Here is a 20,000-nt window from a genome sequence, read left to right on the forward strand (position 1 = left end):
ACAGGCGGTATAGCTCGGTTGGTAGAGCAGCCGTGCCAGCAACTTGAGGGTTGCAAATTCGATTCCCGCTTCCGCCATCCTAGTCACTGCCGTTGTGTCTTTGGGCAAGACACTTTACCCACCTGCTCCCAGTGCCACCCACACTGGTTTAAATGTAACTTAGATATTGGGTTTCACTATGTAAAGCGCTTTGAGTCACTAGAGAAAAGCGCTATATAAATATAATTCACTTCACTTCACTACAGGGACATGGCCCCCAGAAGGTTGCTGCTTTAAGGCCCCCAGAAGGTTTGGCTCCTGATTGTGCACTGATTTCACAACATTTCATGAAAGCCCTGAATTTACATTGAGGAGCATATTTGGCCTCCATTTTACAACCCTCTACTGGCCCCTGGTCCATATTTTTGGCCCCGTATTGCGTTTCAGTTGTTTAGTCTGAGCATTAAGGGAGAAAGACCATAAGTTACAACTTGATGGTGTTTTCATCAAGTTAAGGGAAGAAGGACAGATTTTCACATTGAAGTTTTTCCATTTGGGTATTTATTTTGTATTTTTTTTTCAAGTTCATGTTGCACTGTTCAATGTTCAATATTAAAGTGCTTATCTTTAACAATAAATAGCCTAAAAATAAAGCAGTGTTTTGTTGCTTTTCCTGTCTTCCAAGCCTATGATAATGTGAATTAACTCATGACAATAATTTGTTGACACAAAAGAAATGGCAATCACTTTTACCTCCAAAGGACACACAGCTAAGTAGTTAGCTTCCTATTAGTAAATTTAATTTTACATTAATTTCCATATTGTGTAAAGGACCCCAAAAAATGTCCCGCTCTTTTCTGACTTGAGCCCCTGCCCCTCTATAATCATGTGCACGTCCCTGCATGCCAATACGGCCGGTTTAGTTTACTAAATTGTAATTTAAATTTCCCGCGAGGTATCCTGTTGAAAACGTCGCGAAATTATGTTGACGCTTGCTTGTGACGTTATTGGTTGGAGCGGACATATTAGCCCAGCACCACTCACGGCTAAAAGTAGTCTGTTTTAATCGAATTATTACACAGTATTTTGGACATCTGTGTTGCTGAATCTTTTGCAATTTGTTCAATTAATAATGGAGACGTCAAAGAAGAATGCTGTTGGTGAAAGCGGTGGATTGCAGCTGCTTTAGCAACCAAAACACAGCCGGTGTTTCTTTGTTTGTTGTGAAGCTTTAACACAGAGCGGTCAAGCGAACATGTTTCTCTACGTCAACCAGCAAGTTTTTGAATGGGAAAATTGTGATATTAAGTCGGCTCTTACCGGAGACTTGAGTGGGTTATGCGACCTCCTCCTGCAGCTGTGATCTTGGCTCCTCCATTGGCTTCTCTCAGAGACACTGGCGTTCACCATAGCCCTCCGACTTTCAGGTATGACTTTATAATCTCACTAAAACACTATTAACACAATAAGCAGATAAGGGATTTTCCAGAATTATCCTTGTAAATGTGTCTAATAACATCTGAATTGCTCCCACGGCCGTCGCCTTTTTTTCTCCTAGCGCTTCACTCTAACTTTCCTCATCCACAAATCTTTCATCCTCGCTCAAATTAATGAGGAAATTGTCGCTTTCTCGGTCCGAATCGCTCTTGCTGCTGGTGGCCATGATTGTAAACAATGTGAAGAAGTGAGGAGCTCCACAACCCGTGACGTCACGCGCACATCGTCTGCTACTTCTGGTACAGACAAGGCTTTTTTATTAGCAACCAAAAGTTGTGAACTTTATCGTCGATACTAAATCCTTTCAGCAAAAATATGGCAATATCGCGAAATGATCAAGTACGACACATAGAATGGACCTGCTATCCCCGTTTAAAGAAAATCTCATTTCAGTAGGCCTTTAAAATTGTCATTGCTCCGAAATATAATAATGAATCAAAATCAATGTTATAAATTATTGACAATTACGTCACATCAAATAGTTTGGAATATTTTCTGTTTCCACTAATAAAGTTGTACCATTTTTCTGGTCTGAGAAAATTAACAAAAATAATAATAATAAAAAAAGTTAACCTAAAGATTTTAGCATGATTTATTTTTAACACTTATGATTTGGGCCTTTTTGAATCGTCAAAAATTTTAGTGCGATTTTTATTTATTTTTTTAAACGGTTGTGGCTCAAAATATAATAATGAAACAAAATCAATGTTATGAATTATTGCCCTATTTAGGGCTCCAATTACTTCACATTGAATATTAATTCCACTAAAATTGGAAATAATCCTGCATATAAGGCTTACTTAAAAAAATAATAATGCAAAAACAAAACAACAACAACAAAAAATTTAAAACAGTCAGATCTTAAGTTGATCTCAAGGTTTAAGTGTTGAAAGAAAAACAATACAACTGTATGACTTATTTTTAACACTTAATGGAGACCTTTGGGGTCTCTTTACTTTTTTTTTAATAAACTGTCATTATTGACATATTTAGGTCTCTAATTACTTCACATTGAATATCAATTCCACTAAAATTGGAAATACTGAATATAGGGCTTAGTTAAAAAAAATAAAATAAAATAAAATGCGGGGGCATAATGCAAAAAAAAATAATAAATTAAAAACAATCGACAGATCTTAAGTTGATCTCAAGGTTTAAGTGTTGAACGTAAAACAAAAGAAAATTGTATGACTTATTTTTAACACTTAATGGGGCCTTTTAGGGTCATGTTTTATTTTTTAAATGTTTAAATGTATGAATTAGTGACAAATACTTCACATAAAATATTGTTTGGAATAGTTTCTCTTTGCCATAAGAAAGTTGTATCCTTTTTCTTGTCTGAGAAAACTAACAAAAAAAAAAGTACAATCAACAAACAAAAAGTTAATTTAAGGATTTAAGCATGACTCATTTAACACTTTTGAGTTGGGCCTTTTTGGATTTCCGAGAATTTGTGTTTTTTGGGATTTTTTTTGTTGTTTTTTTTTAACTGTCATTGCTCAAAATATAATAATGAATCAAAATTAATTATTGAAAATTACTTCACATCAAATACTGTTTGGAATATTTTCTGTTTGCCATAAGGAAGTTGTATCTTTTCTTGTCTGAGAAAACTAACAAAAATAATAAATAAATTACAATCGACGAATAAAACGTTAATTTAAAGATTTAAGCATGACTTATTTTTAACACTTATGATTTGGATCTTCTTGGAGCCCCAAGAATTTCTGTGGGATTTTTTTTTAAACTGTCATTGCTCAAAAAATAATAAATCAAAATCAATGTTATGAATTATTGACAATTACTTCACATAAAATATTGTTTGGAATATTTTCTGTTTGCCATAAGAAAGTTGTCTTTTTTCTTGTCTAAGAAAACTAAAGAAAATAATTTTTTAAAAAATACATAAAAAAATATAATAAATATAATAATTAATCAAAATAAATGTTATGAATTATTGACCTATTTTGGCTCTAATTACTTCACATTGAATATTAATTCCACTAAAATTGGAAATAATGCATATAGGGCTTACTTAAAAAAAAGGGGGCATAAAACAAACATAAAATATATTAAAAACATAATCAACAGATCTTAAGTTGATCTCAAGGTTTAAGTGTTGAAAGTAAAACAAAATAGAATTGTGTGACTTATTTTTAACACTTAATGGGGCCCTTTAGGGTCTCTTTTTATTATTATTTTTTTAACTTTCATTGCTCAAAATGTAATAATCAAAATCAATGTTATGAATTATGAATATTAATTCCACTAAAGTTAGAAGTACTGCACATAGGGCTTACTTTAAAAAAAAAAAAGGGGGGAATAAAAAATTAAAATGAATAAAAATGATTAAAAACATGGGCTTCACGGTGGCAGAGGGGTTAGTGCGTCTGCCTCACAATACGAAGGTCCTGCAGTCCTGGGTTCAAATCCAGGCTCGGGATCTTTCTGTGTGGAGTTTGCATGTTCTCCCCGTGAATGCGTGGGTTCCCTCCGGGTACTCCGGCTTCCTCCCACCTCCAAAGACATGCACCTGGGGTTGATTGGCGACACTAAAATGGTCCCTAGTGTGTGAATGTGAGTGTGAATGTTGTCTATCTGTGTTGGCCCTGCGATGAGGTGGCGACTTGTCCAGGGTGTACCCCGCCTTCCGCCCGATTGTAGCTGAGATAGGCGCCAGCGCCCCCCGCGACCCCGAAAGGGAATAAGCGGTAGAAAATGGATGGATGGATGGATTAAAAACATAACAGATCTTAAGTTGATCTTTAGGTTTAAGTGTTGAAAATAAAACATGATAGAATTGTGTAACTTATTTTTAACACTTAAGGTCCATTAGGGTCTTTATCCATTCATTTATTTTCTACCGCTTGTCCCTTTTTGGCGATTTTTTTTTTTTTTTTTTTTTAACCGTTATTGCTCCAAAAATATTGAATCAAAATCAAGGTTATTAATAATTGACCTGTTTAGGGCTCCAAACACTTCACATGGAATATTAATTCCACTAAAATAGGAAATACTACTGCATATAGGGCTTAATTTAAAAAAAAAAAGCATCACTAACATTTATTAGTTGGGCCTTTTTAGATCCCCAAGAATTTTTGTGGGATTTTTATTTATTTTATTTTATTTTTTTTTTTAAATATCACATCAAAATAAATGTTATAAATTATTGATCATTTAGGGCTTTTATTACTTCACGTTGAATATTCATTACACTAACAAACATTGGGAAAAATACTGCATGTAGGGCTTTCTTCCAAATTTTTTTTTTTTTTTTTAAAAGCGGCATAAATCTGATTTAAAAAACCCAAAAAATATTAAAAACGTATAATCAGACAGATGTAAAGTTAATCTCGAGGTTTAAGTGTTTAAAAAAAAATAAAAAATGTATGACTTATTTTTTTAACAATTTTTTTAGCTCATTTCTAAAAAAACTCAAATCACTGACATGTTGATTTCGCATCAAATATATTACCTTTAATTTTGGGGGGAGAAAAATACTCCACATTTTATTTCTTGAGGGGTTAGTTTGACAAAAAGGGCAAAAAACAAACAAAAAAAATTAAATAAAAATATAAATTAATATTCTATCTATCCTAATTTCTTGCCATAAAAAAAAAAAAAAATAGGAGGCAGTGGACAGGTAGCGACAGGCCAAGCGGTGTGCAGCTTCAGCGGTCGCGGAGGCAAAAACTCGGACATGGGAGGAGTTCAAAGAAGCCATGGAAAACCACTTCTGGACGGCTTCGAAGCAATTCCGGACCACGATCCGTCGCCTCAGGAAGGGGAAGCAGTGCACTGTCAACACCATGTATGGTGCGGATGGTGTTCTGCTGACCTTGAATGCGGATGTTGTGGATCGGTGGAAGGAATACTTCGAAGACCTCCTCAATCCCACAAACACGTCTTCCTATGAAGAAGCAGTGCCTAAGGAGTCTGTGGTGGGTTCTCCTATTTCTGGGGCTAAGGTAGTTAAAAAGTTCCTCGGTGGATAAGATCCGCCCGGAGTTCCTTAAGGCTCTGGATGCTGTGGGGCTGTCTTGGTTGACAAGACTGCAGCATCGCGTGGACATCGGGGGCGGTACCTCTGAAATGGCAGACCGGGGTGGTGGTCCCTCTCTTTAAGAAGGGGTACCGGAGGGTGTGTTCCAACTATCGTGGGATCACACTCCTCAGCCGTCCCGGTAAGGTTTATTCAGGTGTACTGGAGAGGAGGCTAGGCCGGATAGTCGAACCTCGGATTCAGGAGGGACAGTGTGGTTTTCGTTCTGGTTGTGGAACTGTGGACCAGCTCTATACTCTCCGCAGGGTTCTTGAGGGTGCATGGGAGTTTGCCCAACCAGTCTACATGTGCTTTGTGGACTTGGAGAAGGCATTCGACCGTGTCCCTCGGGAAGTCCTGTGGGGAGTGCTCAGAGAGTCTGGGGTATGGGACTCTGATTGTGGCGGTTCGCTTCCTGTACGATCAGTGTCAGAGCTTGGTCCGCATTGTTTCCAGTGAGGGTTGGACTCCGCCAAGGCTGTCCTTTACACCGATTCTGTCCATAACTTATATGAACAGAATTTCTAGGCGGAGTCAAGGCTATGAGGGGTTCCGGTTTGGTGGCGGCGGGATTGGGTCTCTGCTTTTTACAGACGATGTGGTCCTAATGGCTTCATCTGGCCGGGATCTTCAGCTCTCACTGGATCGGTTCGCAGCTGAGTGTGAAGCGACCGGAGTGAGAATCAGCACCTCCAAGTCAGAGTCCATGGTTCTCGCCCGGAAAAGGGTGAAATGCCATCTCCGGGTTGGGGAAGAGACCCTGCCCCAAGTGGAGGAGTTCAAATACCTAGGAGTCTTGTTCACGAGTGAGGGAAGAGTGGATCGTGAGATCGACAGGCGGATCGGTGCGGCGTCTTCAGTATTGCAGACGTATCGATCCGTTGTGGTGAAGAAGGAGCTGAGCCGGAAGGCAAAGCTCTCAATTTACCGGTCGTTCTACGTTCCCATCCTCACCTATGGTCATGAGCTTTGGGTCATGACCGAAAGGACAAGATCACGGGTACAAGAGGACGAAATGAGTTTTCTCCGCCGGGTGGCAGGGTTCTCCCTTAGAGATAGGGTGAGAAGCTCTGCCATCCGGAAGGAGCTCGAAGTAAAGCCGCTGCTACTCCACATGTTGAGGAGCCAGATGAGGTGGTTCGGGCATCTGGTCAGGATGCCACCCGAACGCCTCCCTAGGGAGGTGTTTTGGGCACGTCCAACCGGTAGGAGGCCACAGGGAAGACCCAGGACACGTTGGGAAGACCATGTCTCCCGGCTGGCCTGGGAACGCTTCGGGATCCCCGGGAGGAGCTGGACGAAGTGGCTGGGGAGAGGGAAGTCTGGGCTTCCCTGCTTAGGCTGCTGCCCCCACGACCCAACCTCGGATAAGCGGAAGAAGATGGATGGATGGGGAAACATTTTTTTTCTCTATCACAAAGGTCATAAAAACATTAAATCGACATATAGATACCAAGTTGAGATTTAGGCGTAAACATTTCTTTTTTTTTTTTTTAAGACTTATTTTTAACAAATGTTTTTGACGATACCCTTTCGAGTGCCCGGAGCCCGAAAATATATATTGTATTGGTATTGAAAATTAAAAATATTAAAAAGTGGCCCTCAGTGGAAAAAGGTATGGCCGCCCGTGTCCATTCTAATAAAAGAGTGCTCCCTCACCTCTACCTGCAGACACGGGTGTGGACGTGTCCCTCACTTCTCCGTCACCCGTGCCGTCCACCACCATCCACTTCTCTGCGTCGTCGTCCTCTTCGGCCCCCTTAGGGGCCTCCTCGGCGTTGCTTTCCCTCTCGTGGTCCTGCACTCGACAGTTGCTCACCGCAATTTCCTTTTTCAGGAAGTCTTGCAGGGCGTATTCCTCGTCCCATTCCAGATCCTCCCCCGTCTTTGGGAAGAACAAATACCAGACGATGACAAATTTGGACAACCAGAGCACAAAGCAAGTTCAATAATTAAATGCGGAGGTCGAGCACGTCTCAGACGCCCACTCAGGTTCCTGCCACTGTTCTTGTGGAAAAGGAATAGAAATAATATTCTCTACCTGACGCTACAATGCAGGGCTGCACAAATATTTTCCACTCAACACTGGAAATTTAAAACATGCAGGAACTATTTTGGTATTTTTCATTTTTTTTAAATAAAACACAACATACACATATACACTTTTTATATGAATACATATATACAAACCCCGTTTCGATATGAGTTGTGAAATTGTGTTAGATGTAAATATAAACAGAATACAATGATTAGGAAATCATTTTCAACCCATATTCAGTTGAATATGCTACAACGACAACATATTTGATGTTCAAACTGATAAACCTTTTTTTTCTTTCAAATAATCATTAACTTTAGAATTTGATGCCAGCAACACGTGACAAAGAAGTTGGGAAAGTTGGCAATAAATACTGATCAAGTTGAGGAATGCTCATCAAACACTTACATGGGACATCCCACAGGTGTGCAGGCTAATTGGGAACAGGTGGGTGCCATTATTGGGTATAAAAGTAGCTTTCATGAAATGTTAAGTAATTCACAAACAAGGATGGGGCGAGGGTCACCACTTTGTAAGCAAATTGTCGAACAGTTTTAGAACAACATTTCTCAACGAGCTATTGCCAGGAATTTAGGGATTTTACCATCTACGGTCCGTAAAATCATCAAAAGGTTCAGAGAATCTGGAGAAATCACTGCACGTAAGCGATGATATTACGGACTTTTGATCCCTCAGGCGGTACTGCATCAAAAACTGCCATCAGTGTGTAAAAGATATCACCACATGGGCTCAGGAACACTTCCTAAATCCACTGTCAGTAACTACAGTTGGTCGCTACATCTGTAAGTGCAAATTAAAACTCTACTATGCAAAGCCGAACCCGTTTATCAACAACACTAAGGAACACCGCTGGCTTCGCTGGGCCCGAGCTCACCTAAGCTGGACTGATGCAAAGTGGAAAGGTGTTTTGTGGTCTGACGAGTCCACATTTCAAATTGATTTTGGAAACAGAGGACGTGGTGTCCTCCAGAACAAAGAGGAAAATAACCATTCGGATTGTTATAGGCGCAAAGTTGAAAAGCCAGCATGTGTGATGGTATGGGGGTGTATTAGTGCCCAAGGCATGGGTAACTTACACATCTGTGAAGGCACCATTAATGTTGAAAGGTCCATACAGGTTTTGGAGCAACATATGTTGTCATCCAAGCAACGTTATCATGGACGCCCCTGCTTATTTTAGCAAGACAATGCCAAGCCACGTGTTATAACAGCGTGGTTTCGTAGTAAAAGAGTGCGGGTACTTTCCTGGCCCGCCTGCAGTCCAGGCCTGTCTCCCATCAAAATGTGTGGCGCATTATGATGTGTGAAATACGACAGCTCGCCCCATCCTTGTTTGTGAATTACTTAACATTTCATGGAAGCTGTTTTTATACCCAATCATGACACCCACCTGTTCCCAATTAGCCTGCACACCTGTGGAATGTTCCAAATAAGTGTTTAATGAGAATTTCTCAACTTTATCAGTATTTATTGCCACCTTTCTCAACTTCTTTGTCACATGTTGCAGGCATCAAATTCTAAAGTTAATGATTTGCAAAAAAATAAATGTTTATCAGTTTGAACATCAAATATGTTGTCTTTGTAGCAAATTCAAATGAAAATGGATTGAAAATGATTTGCAAATCATTGTATTCCGTTTATATTTACATCTAACACAATTTTCCAACTCATATGGAAACGGGGTTTGTACTTACATACACACATACAGACAAATATTTCCCTATTTTTAATGGCAGAAATACAAAATGTGCAATATATTCCCCCAAAATGTTTGTAAAGTGGTATTTGATGTGAAGTCCAAACATGTCAAAGATTTATTACATTGATTCTCATTCAATATTTTTGGAAGAATGAGAGCTGAAATCCCACTAAAATTTTCAGGGATCGTAAATGGCCCCATTAATTAGTGTAAAAAATAACTCATACATTTTTTGTTTGTTTTACATTCAACAAATCAACTTAAGATCTGTTAATTATAAGTTTTCATATTTATGTGTTTGTTTTATGGCCTTTTTGATTTAGAAGACTTAGTTCCTTGTCTTGATTTTAATTCATTATTTTTTCAGCAGTTTTTTTTTATATCCCACCAAAATTGTTAGCGATCTTAAAAGGGTCCCACCCATAAAAGTGTTAAAAATAAACATCCATTTTTTAAACATGTTTATTTTACTGTCACTTAAGATCAATTTCAGCTTCATCCGTCGATTGAAAGTCTTTTTAAAACTTTTTTTTTTTTTGGGGCCATTTTTGTCTTAAAAAACCCAACCGTTTTTATACGGTAAACACAAAATATGCAATATTTTCCCTCCAAAATATTTGCAAGTTAATTGGAGCCTTAAATAGGGCAATAATTCATAACGTAGATTTTGATTCATTATTAATCTTACATCAATGACAGTTAAATAAAAAAGAAAATGTTACAAATAAATTATAATTGATTGATTTTTGTACATTCCACACAAAAATCTCTAGACCAACTTTAGATCTGTCGATTATAAGTTTTCATATTTTTGTTTTTTATGGCTTTTTTGTCTTAAAGACTTAGTTTCTTAGCTAAAATTTTCAATATTTTCGCCAATTGATTTTAATTCATTATTATTGTTATATATATATTTTTTTAGAAGAGTTTTTATTTAAAATCACACTAAAATTGTTAGCTATTTAAAAGGGCCCCACTCATAAAAGTGTTAAAAATAAAACAATTTAAAAAAAAAATAATGTTTTTTTACTTTCACTTAAGTCTCAAAATCAACTTCAGCTTCATCTGTCGATTGTAAGTTTATTTGTTTTGGCCATTTTTATGAAAAAAAAACAACAACTAGTTTTTATACGGTAAACACAAAATATGCAATATTTTCCCCCAAAAATATATTCAAGTGTAATATTTGATGTGAAGTATTTGGAGCCTTAAATAGGTCAATAACTCGAAACAATGACTTTGATTCATTATTATTTTTGCCAATTGATTTTAATTCATTATTTTCTGTGCAGAATTTTTATTTACAAACCCACTGATATTGTTAGCAATCTAAAAGGGCCCCACTCATAAGTGTTAAAAATAAAACATTCCTTTTTTTTTTTCTTTTTTTTTTACTTTCACTTAACTCTCAAGATCAATTTCAGCTTTATCTGTAAGTTTTTTTTATTTTTCAAAATTTTGTTTAAAAAAACAACTCGTTTTCATACGGTTAACACAAAGTATGCAATATTTTCCCCAAGAAATATTTGCAAGTGTAATATTTGGAGCCTTAAATAGGTCAATAACTCATAACATTGATTTTGATTCATTACCATTTTTTTTTACAACAATGACAGTTTAATAAATATATATATATTTTAAAATGTTAAAAATAAATGAGTGATTATGTACATTCTACACTTAAATCCATATTTTTGTGTTTTATGGCCTTTGTCTTAGAAGACTTAGGTCCTTATCGAAAATATTCATTTTCGCCAATTGATTTTAATTCATTATTTTTTCAGCAGTTTTTTTTAAAATCCCACTACAATTTTCAACGATCTAAAAGTGTTAAAATTAAAAAAATGTTTTACTTTCAGTCTCAAGATCAACTACAGCTATATCTGTCCATTGTAAGTTTTTATTTTATTTGTTTTTTTAAATTTGTGGAGCCATTTTTGTCGAAAAAAAACACCCAGTTTTTATACGGTAAACAAAAAATATGTAATATTTTCCCCCCAAATATTTGCAAGTGTAATATTTGGAGCCTTAAATAGGTCAATAATTTATAAAATTGATTTTGTCCAGGGTGTACCCCGCCTTCCGCCCGATTGTAGCTGAGATAGGCGCCAGCTCCCCCCGCGACCCCAAAAGGGAATGAGCGGTAGAAAATGGATGGATGGATGGATTTTGATTCATTATTATTTTTACAACAATGACAGTTTTATTAAAATATATATTTAAAAATGTTACAAATAAATTATAATTGATTGATTCAACACTAAAATCTCTATATCAACTCCAGATCTGCCAAACACATCAAATATGTCACATTTCCCTGAAAATTATTTGCAAGTGTAATATTTGATGTGAAGTATTTGAAGCCTTGAATAGGGTCAGTAACTCACAACACTGATTTTGATTCATTATTATCTTTGAGAGAAAAAAAAAAGCCTACATGGCAGATTCCAGTTCTTAAAGTCAACATTGCACCAGTTTGCTCTTTTCTAAACGTAATGTCCATAGTAGTTCAACAATTATCTGCCGGTCTGATATAACGTGTCCATAAAAGTGATTTTTGTAGAGACTTAAGGCCAACAAGTGTGGTGGAAGAGTACAGACTCACCTCCTCTGGCACGGGGGTCTGGCATGAGGCCTCCCTACTCTCCTGAGGGGTCTTCAGCTCTTCACAAAGCTGTCGCTTCTGGTTCTGCTGTTCCTGCACCCTGCGTGATGGAGACCACAGCATCACAAGAAGGAAGAAGATCTAGAGTGCAGATGGACCAGAGAGATCCTAGACCAGCATCACAAGAAGGAAGAAGATCTAGAGTGCAGATGGACCAGAGAGATCCTAGACCAGCATCACAAGAAGCAAGAAGATCTAGAGAGCCGATGGACCAGAGAGGTCCTAGAACTGTACCCAATCCGCAGGCCCATGCAGTGTCCCATTTTGTTTCCCAGGGTGACCAGCGCCAGTTCTCCAACTGGCCCAGTGGACTTCCTCCTCACACCTTCTGACTGCAGACTCTACTCACAGCTGAACTACATCCACTGGTGGGACTAACGTCCAATACTAGGACTAAACTACATCCACTGGTGGGACTAACATCCAATAGTAGGACTAAGCTACCTCCACTGGTGAGACTAAAGTGTAGAGCGAGCAGGAAGTAACCCTTTTTAGACTAACTCTATCTACCCTCTCTTTCTAACTCTAACCCTCTCTGGGCTGCTACTAAGCCACTGGGACTGTTATATAGCACACGCACACACACACACACACACACACCAATTAAAATGTACCTTGTAAAAAGGTCTTAAATCTGTTTAAGGACACACACACAGACTTTCACTAACACACACACTAATTAACATTTACCTTGTAAAAGGTCTTAAATCTATTTTAAGGACTTTTTACACACACACACACAAAATTTAAACTTACCTTGTAAAAGGTCTTAAATCTGTTTTAAGGACTTTTTAAGGACACACACACAGACTTTCACTAACACAAACTAATTTTTACCTTGTAAAAGGTCTTAAATCTATTTTAAGGACTTTTTACACACACTTTGAACCGCTCAAACACACACACACACACACAAACACACACACACACATATTAATTAAAATGTACCTTGTAAAAAGGTCTTAAATCTGTTTAAGGACACACACACAGACTTTCACTAACAAACACACTAATTAACATTTACCTTGTAAAAGGTCTTAAATCTATTTTAAGGACTTTTTACACACACACACACACACACACACACACACACACACACACACACACTTTGAACCGCACACGCACACAGAAAATTTAAACTTACCTTGTAAAAGGTCTTAAATCTGTTTTAAGGACTTTTTAAGGAAACACAGCCTTTCACTAACACACAAACTAATTTTTACCTTGTAAAAGGTCTTAAATCTATTTTAAGGACTTTTTACACACACTTTGAACCGCTCAAACACACACACACACACACACACACAGAAAACATTAATTTAGAGTTACCTTGTAAAAGGTCTTAAATCTGTTTTAAGGACTTTTTAGACACACACACGCACGCACACACAAAATACATTACTTGGATCTACCTGGTAAAAGGTGTTAAAATGGAGTAATAATTGACAGCAAACACATTCAAACTAAAATCTCCAAAAGCCTCTAATTAAAAACAAAGCAAACTGTTTTAGTGCGCCTGTATGCGGACTAAAACCACGTTTTAGTGCGCCTGTATGCGGACTAAAACCACGTTTTAGTGCATTTGAGATGTTTCATGAGACCAGAGTGTGTGTCTGCACTTTTAAAAGGCGTGGCCCATTACTAAGTGACGTGAGCGCCCAGACAGAGCAGCATTAGCTCAGCCTTGCAGTTTGCAGACAGCAGATCTTTCCACTGGCTCGTGTTAGCACCATTTGTTAGAATATTTATGTATAAGTTATCACACAACTCTTATGCTTAAAGGCCGTTGCTATAGGTATTATCAATTGTGCTCAAGTTGTACTTTTCTATCTGTGCGAAGGCACAAATTCCCGGGCGCAGCACCGCTGCTGCCCACTGCTCCCCTCACCTCCCAGGGGGTGATCAAGGGTAATGGGTCAAATGCAGAAAATAATTTCGCCACACAGTGTGACAGTCATTGGTACTTTAACTTAAATGTCAGAATAATTGTATCTAAGTTATCACAAAAATTTGTGTTACATTGAGTTCAGCGAAAGGACGAAAGCTGTTTTTGATCCTACAAAGCATAAGGCTTGTAAAACTCTATTGTGTAGGATGGGGAGTGACACGAGGGGTGTTTGTTTCTTTGATGTATTGTCATCCATAGGAAGATTTTGTTTTTACATGAGCTCTACAAAGCAGAGAGAGGAGGCAGGACCTGATCTCCCTCCAGGCAGCTTTTTTTTTTTTTACAACCTTTTCTTTGAACTGTTTTGTGAGAAAGGCAGTGGCTGTTTACGACCACCATCTCTTTAGAAACAGCTGCTGCCATGTAATCAGGGAAAGTCCAAATAAAAGAGGAGGCATACAATCTTTCGTCAAAGCGTGTTGGGAGACTGTACAAGAGTACAGCCCAGACGTTTCTCCTCAATTGTGCCAAATTTATTTCTGTCTGTTTAATTCCTTGCTTCTTGTCTTGTTTGATAAATGTCATCAGTGTTTGAACCGGACAACAACTTGTGGTTTTGCTCTGCAAAATGTTCTCGTCAGCAGTTTGGTTCCAGACCCTGCCTGCTGACAGCCAAGGACGGACATCGAGTACCTCAACGCAGACAAAACAGAGACAGGGTGAAATCACGAGCGTCAGCACGTTTCCATTCTGAACAATCATGTATTGTGTCTACTGTAGGAAGCTTGCAGCCTCAGTGATGTCAACTAGGGACATCCCAAACAAATAGAGGAGCACGTGGGGCTGTACCTAAGAGCGTAGGGGGAAACTGTAACTGAGTGCACAGCCCCATACGTCTCTCCTCATGAGCAAAATTCAACTCTGTCTCTGCTTGATTCCTTCTTCTCTTCTTGTGTTATTGTTTGGTGTTTGAACCTGACACTCTTTAATAAAAAGACTGGATGCGCTTCCACGGCTGTAGTCGCCTTGTCCACAAACGGGTAATTAATTATTCCCTTCTTATTACTCCCTCAAAAGGAGAATACTTGCATTAGTTAAAAAGTTACTACTTTTTAGCAACAGTTAAGAAAAGCTAAAGTTACCTGACGGAAAGGTGCAGGATCTCAGCGCGGGACCTCCTCAAGTTTCCCGCCATTTTGATCAGCTCCTTCTCGATGCAGTCGGTGTAGCGAGCGAGGCGGTCCAGGCCCAGGGCACAGTCCTCCTGCCAGGCGTCCAGCTGGGCCTGCAAGACAAGACTCGGGCTCAGGTGACGAGGAGACTACACTTGCTGTGCTGATAATGCATTTCACTCTTTTCCTGGCCTGCGTGCCTAATGCATGCAAGCAGGAGTGGGAGTGGGTGGTGTTCACGCTACAACACACCCAATAAGCTGCACCGACAGTTATGTAAGCCATGGTGTGTTGTGTGGGGGGAGAGGAGGAATATGACAGAAAAATGTGCAACAAGTGGACAAAAATGCAAAATTCCTATTTGTTAATGTCTATTTTCTGCTGGATTTACTCTTTTTTTTTTTTATTCTGCAGCTGTTACATATAATGTAATAATGTACGTGCTCAATGTTATATAGTATATATCAGTATTTATTATATATTGCATAAATAACTATTATATATACACTATATATCAGTATTTATTATATACTACATATATAAATAAATAAATGATAAATGGGTTGTACTTGTATAGCGCTTTTCTACCTTCAAGGTACTCAAAGCGCTTTGACACTACTTCCACATTTACCCATTCACACACACACTCACACACTGATGGAGGGAGCTGCCATGCAAGGCGCTAACCAGCACCCATCAGGAGCAAGGGTGAAGTGTCTTGCTCAGGACACAACGGACGTGACGAGGTTGGTACTAGGCGGGAATTGAACCAAGGACCCTCGGGTTGCGCACGGCCACTCTCCCCACTGCGTCACGCCGTCCCTATAATATATAATTACATATACACTATAATATATAATATTTCAGTATTTATATACTGCATATATATGTAAATATTACCTATACACTATATCAGTATTTATTATATAATGCATATCTAATATGTAAATATTACATATACACTATATTATATATCAGTATTTATTATAAATTGCATACATAATATTACATATACACATGATATAATATCAGTATTTATTATACACCGCATGTATAATATGTAAATATAACACACCACATTACATAATATATAACAGTATTTTTTATATACTGCATGTATAATATGTAAATATTACATATAAACTACATTATATATCAGTATTTATTATATACTGCTTAAATAAAACGCTGCGCTACTGTATTTTAATGCTGTCATTATGTGGTACTTAATGAATACTTAGGTCTACTACACTATTGTATGTAATGTCATGATAGTACTTAATTCATACTTAGGTCTACTACGCTACTGTATTTAATGTCATTATGGTGGTAGTTAATGAATACTTAGGTCTACTACGATACTGTATTTAATGTTGTCATTGTGGTGGTACTTAATGAATACTTAGGTCTACTACGCTACTGTATTTGATGTCATTATGGTGGTACTTAATACTTAGGTCTACTACGCTACTGTATTTAATGTCATTATGGTGGTAGTTAATGAATACTTAGGTCTACTACGATACTGTATTTAATGTTGTCATTGTGGCAGTACTTAATGAATACTTAGGTCTACTACGCTACTGTATTTGATGTCATTATGGTGGTACTTAATACTTAGGTCTACTACGCTACTGTATTTAATGTTGTCATTATTGTGGTACTTAATGAATACTTAGGTCTACTACGCTACCGTATTTAATGTCATTATGGTGGTACTTAATGAATACTTAGGTCTACTACACTACTGTATTTAATGTTGTCATTATGGTGGTACTTAATGAATACTTAGGTCTACTACACTACTGTATTTAATGTCATTATGGGGTACTTAATACTTAGGTCTACTACACTACTGTATTTAATGTTGTCATTATGGTGGTACTTAATGATTACTTAGGTCTACTACACTACTGTATTTAATGTCATTATGGTGGTACTTAATACTTAGGTCTACTACGCTACTGTATTTAATGTCATTATGGTGGTACTTAATGAATACTTAGGTCTACTACGCTACTGTATTTAATGTTGTCATGGTGGTACTTAATGAATACTTAGGTCTACTACGCTACTGTATTTAATGTTGTCATTATGGTGGTATTTAATGTTGTCATTATGGTGGTACTTAATGAATACTTAGGTCTACTACACTACTGTATTTAATGTCATTATGGGGGTACTTAATACTTATTAAATACAGTAGCGTAGTAGACCGGTTTTCATTATGGTAGTACTTAATGAATACTTAGGTCTACTACACTAGTGTATTTAATGTTGTCATTATGGTGGTACTTAATGAATACTTAGGTCTAATACACTACTGTATTTAATGTCATTATGGTGTTACTTAATGAATACTTAGGTCTACTACACTATTGTATTTAATATCATTATAGTGGTACTTAGACAGCAAGTTTATTTGAGAATCAGTGAGATCAAATTTACATCTATCAGTCGATATAAAGTTGTATGTTTTATTTTTTATTGTTAAAGAAAAACCTGTTTTTTGTGGCAAAAAACACTAAAAATGCTAAATTCCACCCCAATTTTTTTTTTAAGTGGCATATATATATATTATTTATTTATAGTATTAAATAGGTTAATAACAATATTCGACAGGTCAATATTTCATAACATTAATTCTGATTAATTAGTTTTGAGCAATGAGTTTAAAAAAAAATAAATCCCACTAAAACATCCAAAAGGCCCAGACATATTTGCTGCCATCTTGTGGTCAATGTGAGTAAATCAGACCAATTACCCTTGAAAGTACTTTGAAATAACAGCACAGCAATCGAAACAACCTTACCTAGTCATGATGGAAAAAAACACACGGTCACACAACATGCTTACTGAACATTGTGGATATTACAAAAAATGCTTGAACACCATAAAGAAATTCCAAATGACACCCATTTAAATCTATTAGAGTGCATGATGGGAAAAATGTAAAACACTCCACACTTATACATGTTTGGTGCATTTTAGCTGCTTGATAAGTCACTTTCACACTCTTAATATTCAATTATATTAATTATATATGCATATGTGCACAAGAAAAACAAAATATGTAATATTTCCACCCCAAAAAAGTTCAAAAGTAAAATACTTGATGTAAATTCATAACATCAACTTCCATCCATTCATCCATCCAGTTACTACTGCTTGTCCCTTTAATCCATTATTTTTAAAGAAATGGCAGTTTTTTAATTAAAAAAACAACACACTAAAACATCCAAAAGGCCCCCCTCAAAAATGTAAATTTTTTCATTTTACCTTTAAACCTTAAATTTCTAGATCAACTTCAGTTGTATACGTCGATTATGTTTTATTTCTTTTAAAGTTGTTTTTGTTTTCTTTGGCATAGAAAACTGTTTTTGTTTTGTTAAGCAAAGAGAAAATGTGTAATACTGTATACTCCCCCAAAAATATTTTAAAGTGAATTACTAACTATGAAGTATTTGGTGCCTTAAATAGTTCAATAGGTCCATGTGACCATGTGTTTTTATTTATTTTTTTAAATTAGTTTTTGCACCATGACTAGGGAAGGTTGTTTGGATTGTATCTAATGCTGTGCTGTTATTTCAAAATAATTTCAAGTCATTGATGTGATTTACTCACATCGACCACAAAATGGCAGCAATAGGTCATAACAACATTCATTTTAACTCCTAGATTTTAAAAACAAAAAACAAAATAAATTGACTAAAATTTGGGGGTGTTGACCAAACTACGTCTTGCCAGCCTCTACAATTTGGGTGGTGAGATATCATGAGCTCCACAAAGCTTGCTTCCAAACTAATATTAAAATACCAGGTGGTCTCTGAATGCTAGATATGTGCCGCCATCTTATGGTCAATGTGAGTAATTCTCATCAATGACCCTTAAAAGTACTTTGGAATAAAAGCGCAGCATTCACTTATGACAATCCAAACAACCTTCCCTACTCATGGTGTGAAAATAATCATTAAAAAAAAAAGAAGTTCAATAGTAAAATATTTGCTGTGAAGTCATTCATAACATTACTTTGATCCATTATTTTTTGGGGAGAAATGGCAGTTTTAAAGAATATTGAATGATTCCTTAAAATGTTCCAGTTCCATTCACACATTTAAAAAACACTAAGACCAATGTCTTGGAAAAATATATCACTCTTGAATCAACAAGGTAGTTAATACTATGATCAATGTTAATTACAAACTAAATGTGGGATATAAATAATTGAAATATAACTGTTGTATATAAATGGTACAAAAGTTTACCTAACAGATGCACAAGGATATTTCACGTCTTTACATTTTATATAATTGAACAGCGTCTATTTTGTGTACAAGGTGTATTTACATGTTGTGCGAAGGAAATTTCATATTTTTAGGAAGCTCATCTTGTATTTGACATTGTTTAGGGTAAGTGTTCAACTTCAGCCTAATCCCTTTTGCCCTGCAACATTTTTAATGTATGAATGTACAACTGTTTATTTTGTTGACCACTGACCAAAGAAATAATAACAATAATAAACTAATGGCAGCGTTGTGTTATTAGTCAACATTGCAACTTTTTCTTTGTACATATCAAATTTCATTTTTAGGTTTTTTTTTTTAATGCATTACTGGTATAATAATTATATTATGTTTAAAGGCTGTTGCTATAGTTATCATCAATTGTGCTGACGTTGTACTTTTCTTTCCATGCAAAGTGACAACTTGCAATCTTGGATTGCGAGTCGTCTCGTATCAGTGTTCGTGTCTGGAACATAGAGTACCGTGACGTAGACAAAGCAGAGACAGGACGATATCACGGGTGTCAGCACATTTGCAATTCTGAATAATCATATTTTGTGTCTAACTGGGGTTTCAGAAGCACCCTAAGTGATGTAACCAGGGACCTCCCAAATAAATAGAGGAGCATGTGGGCTGTGCCTTAGGGCGTAGGTTGGAAGTGTACAGCCCAATATGACTCTCCTCATTGAGCTAAATTTAACACTGTCTCTGCATGA

At 36.8% G+C, this 20,000-nt stretch overlaps 1 protein-coding gene across 16 annotated transcripts in view; it reads right to left on the bottom strand.

The window, feature by feature from the left end:
* The window catches only part of lrmp (lymphoid-restricted membrane protein), a 135,786-nt gene that overhangs the window by 77,755 nt on the left and 38,031 nt on the right, over positions 1-20,000 (bottom strand). For all 16 annotated transcript variants that reach the window (XM_061914062.1, XM_061914063.1, XM_061914067.1 and 13 more), the window contains 3 exons: positions 14,972-15,114; positions 11,882-11,981; positions 7,178-7,403 (listed from right to left, as the gene is read on the bottom strand). In XM_061914062.1, coding sequence (XP_061770046.1) covers positions 7,178-7,403; positions 11,882-11,981; positions 14,972-15,114 — 469 coding nt within the window. The remainder of the gene's footprint in view (positions 1-7,177; positions 7,404-11,881; positions 11,982-14,971; positions 15,115-20,000) is intronic.

This window comes from Nerophis ophidion, linkage group LG10, assembly GCF_033978795.1.
Source record: "Nerophis ophidion isolate RoL-2023_Sa linkage group LG10, RoL_Noph_v1.0, whole genome shotgun sequence".
NCBI classification, from domain to species: Eukaryota; Metazoa; Chordata; class Actinopteri; order Syngnathiformes; family Syngnathidae; genus Nerophis; species Nerophis ophidion.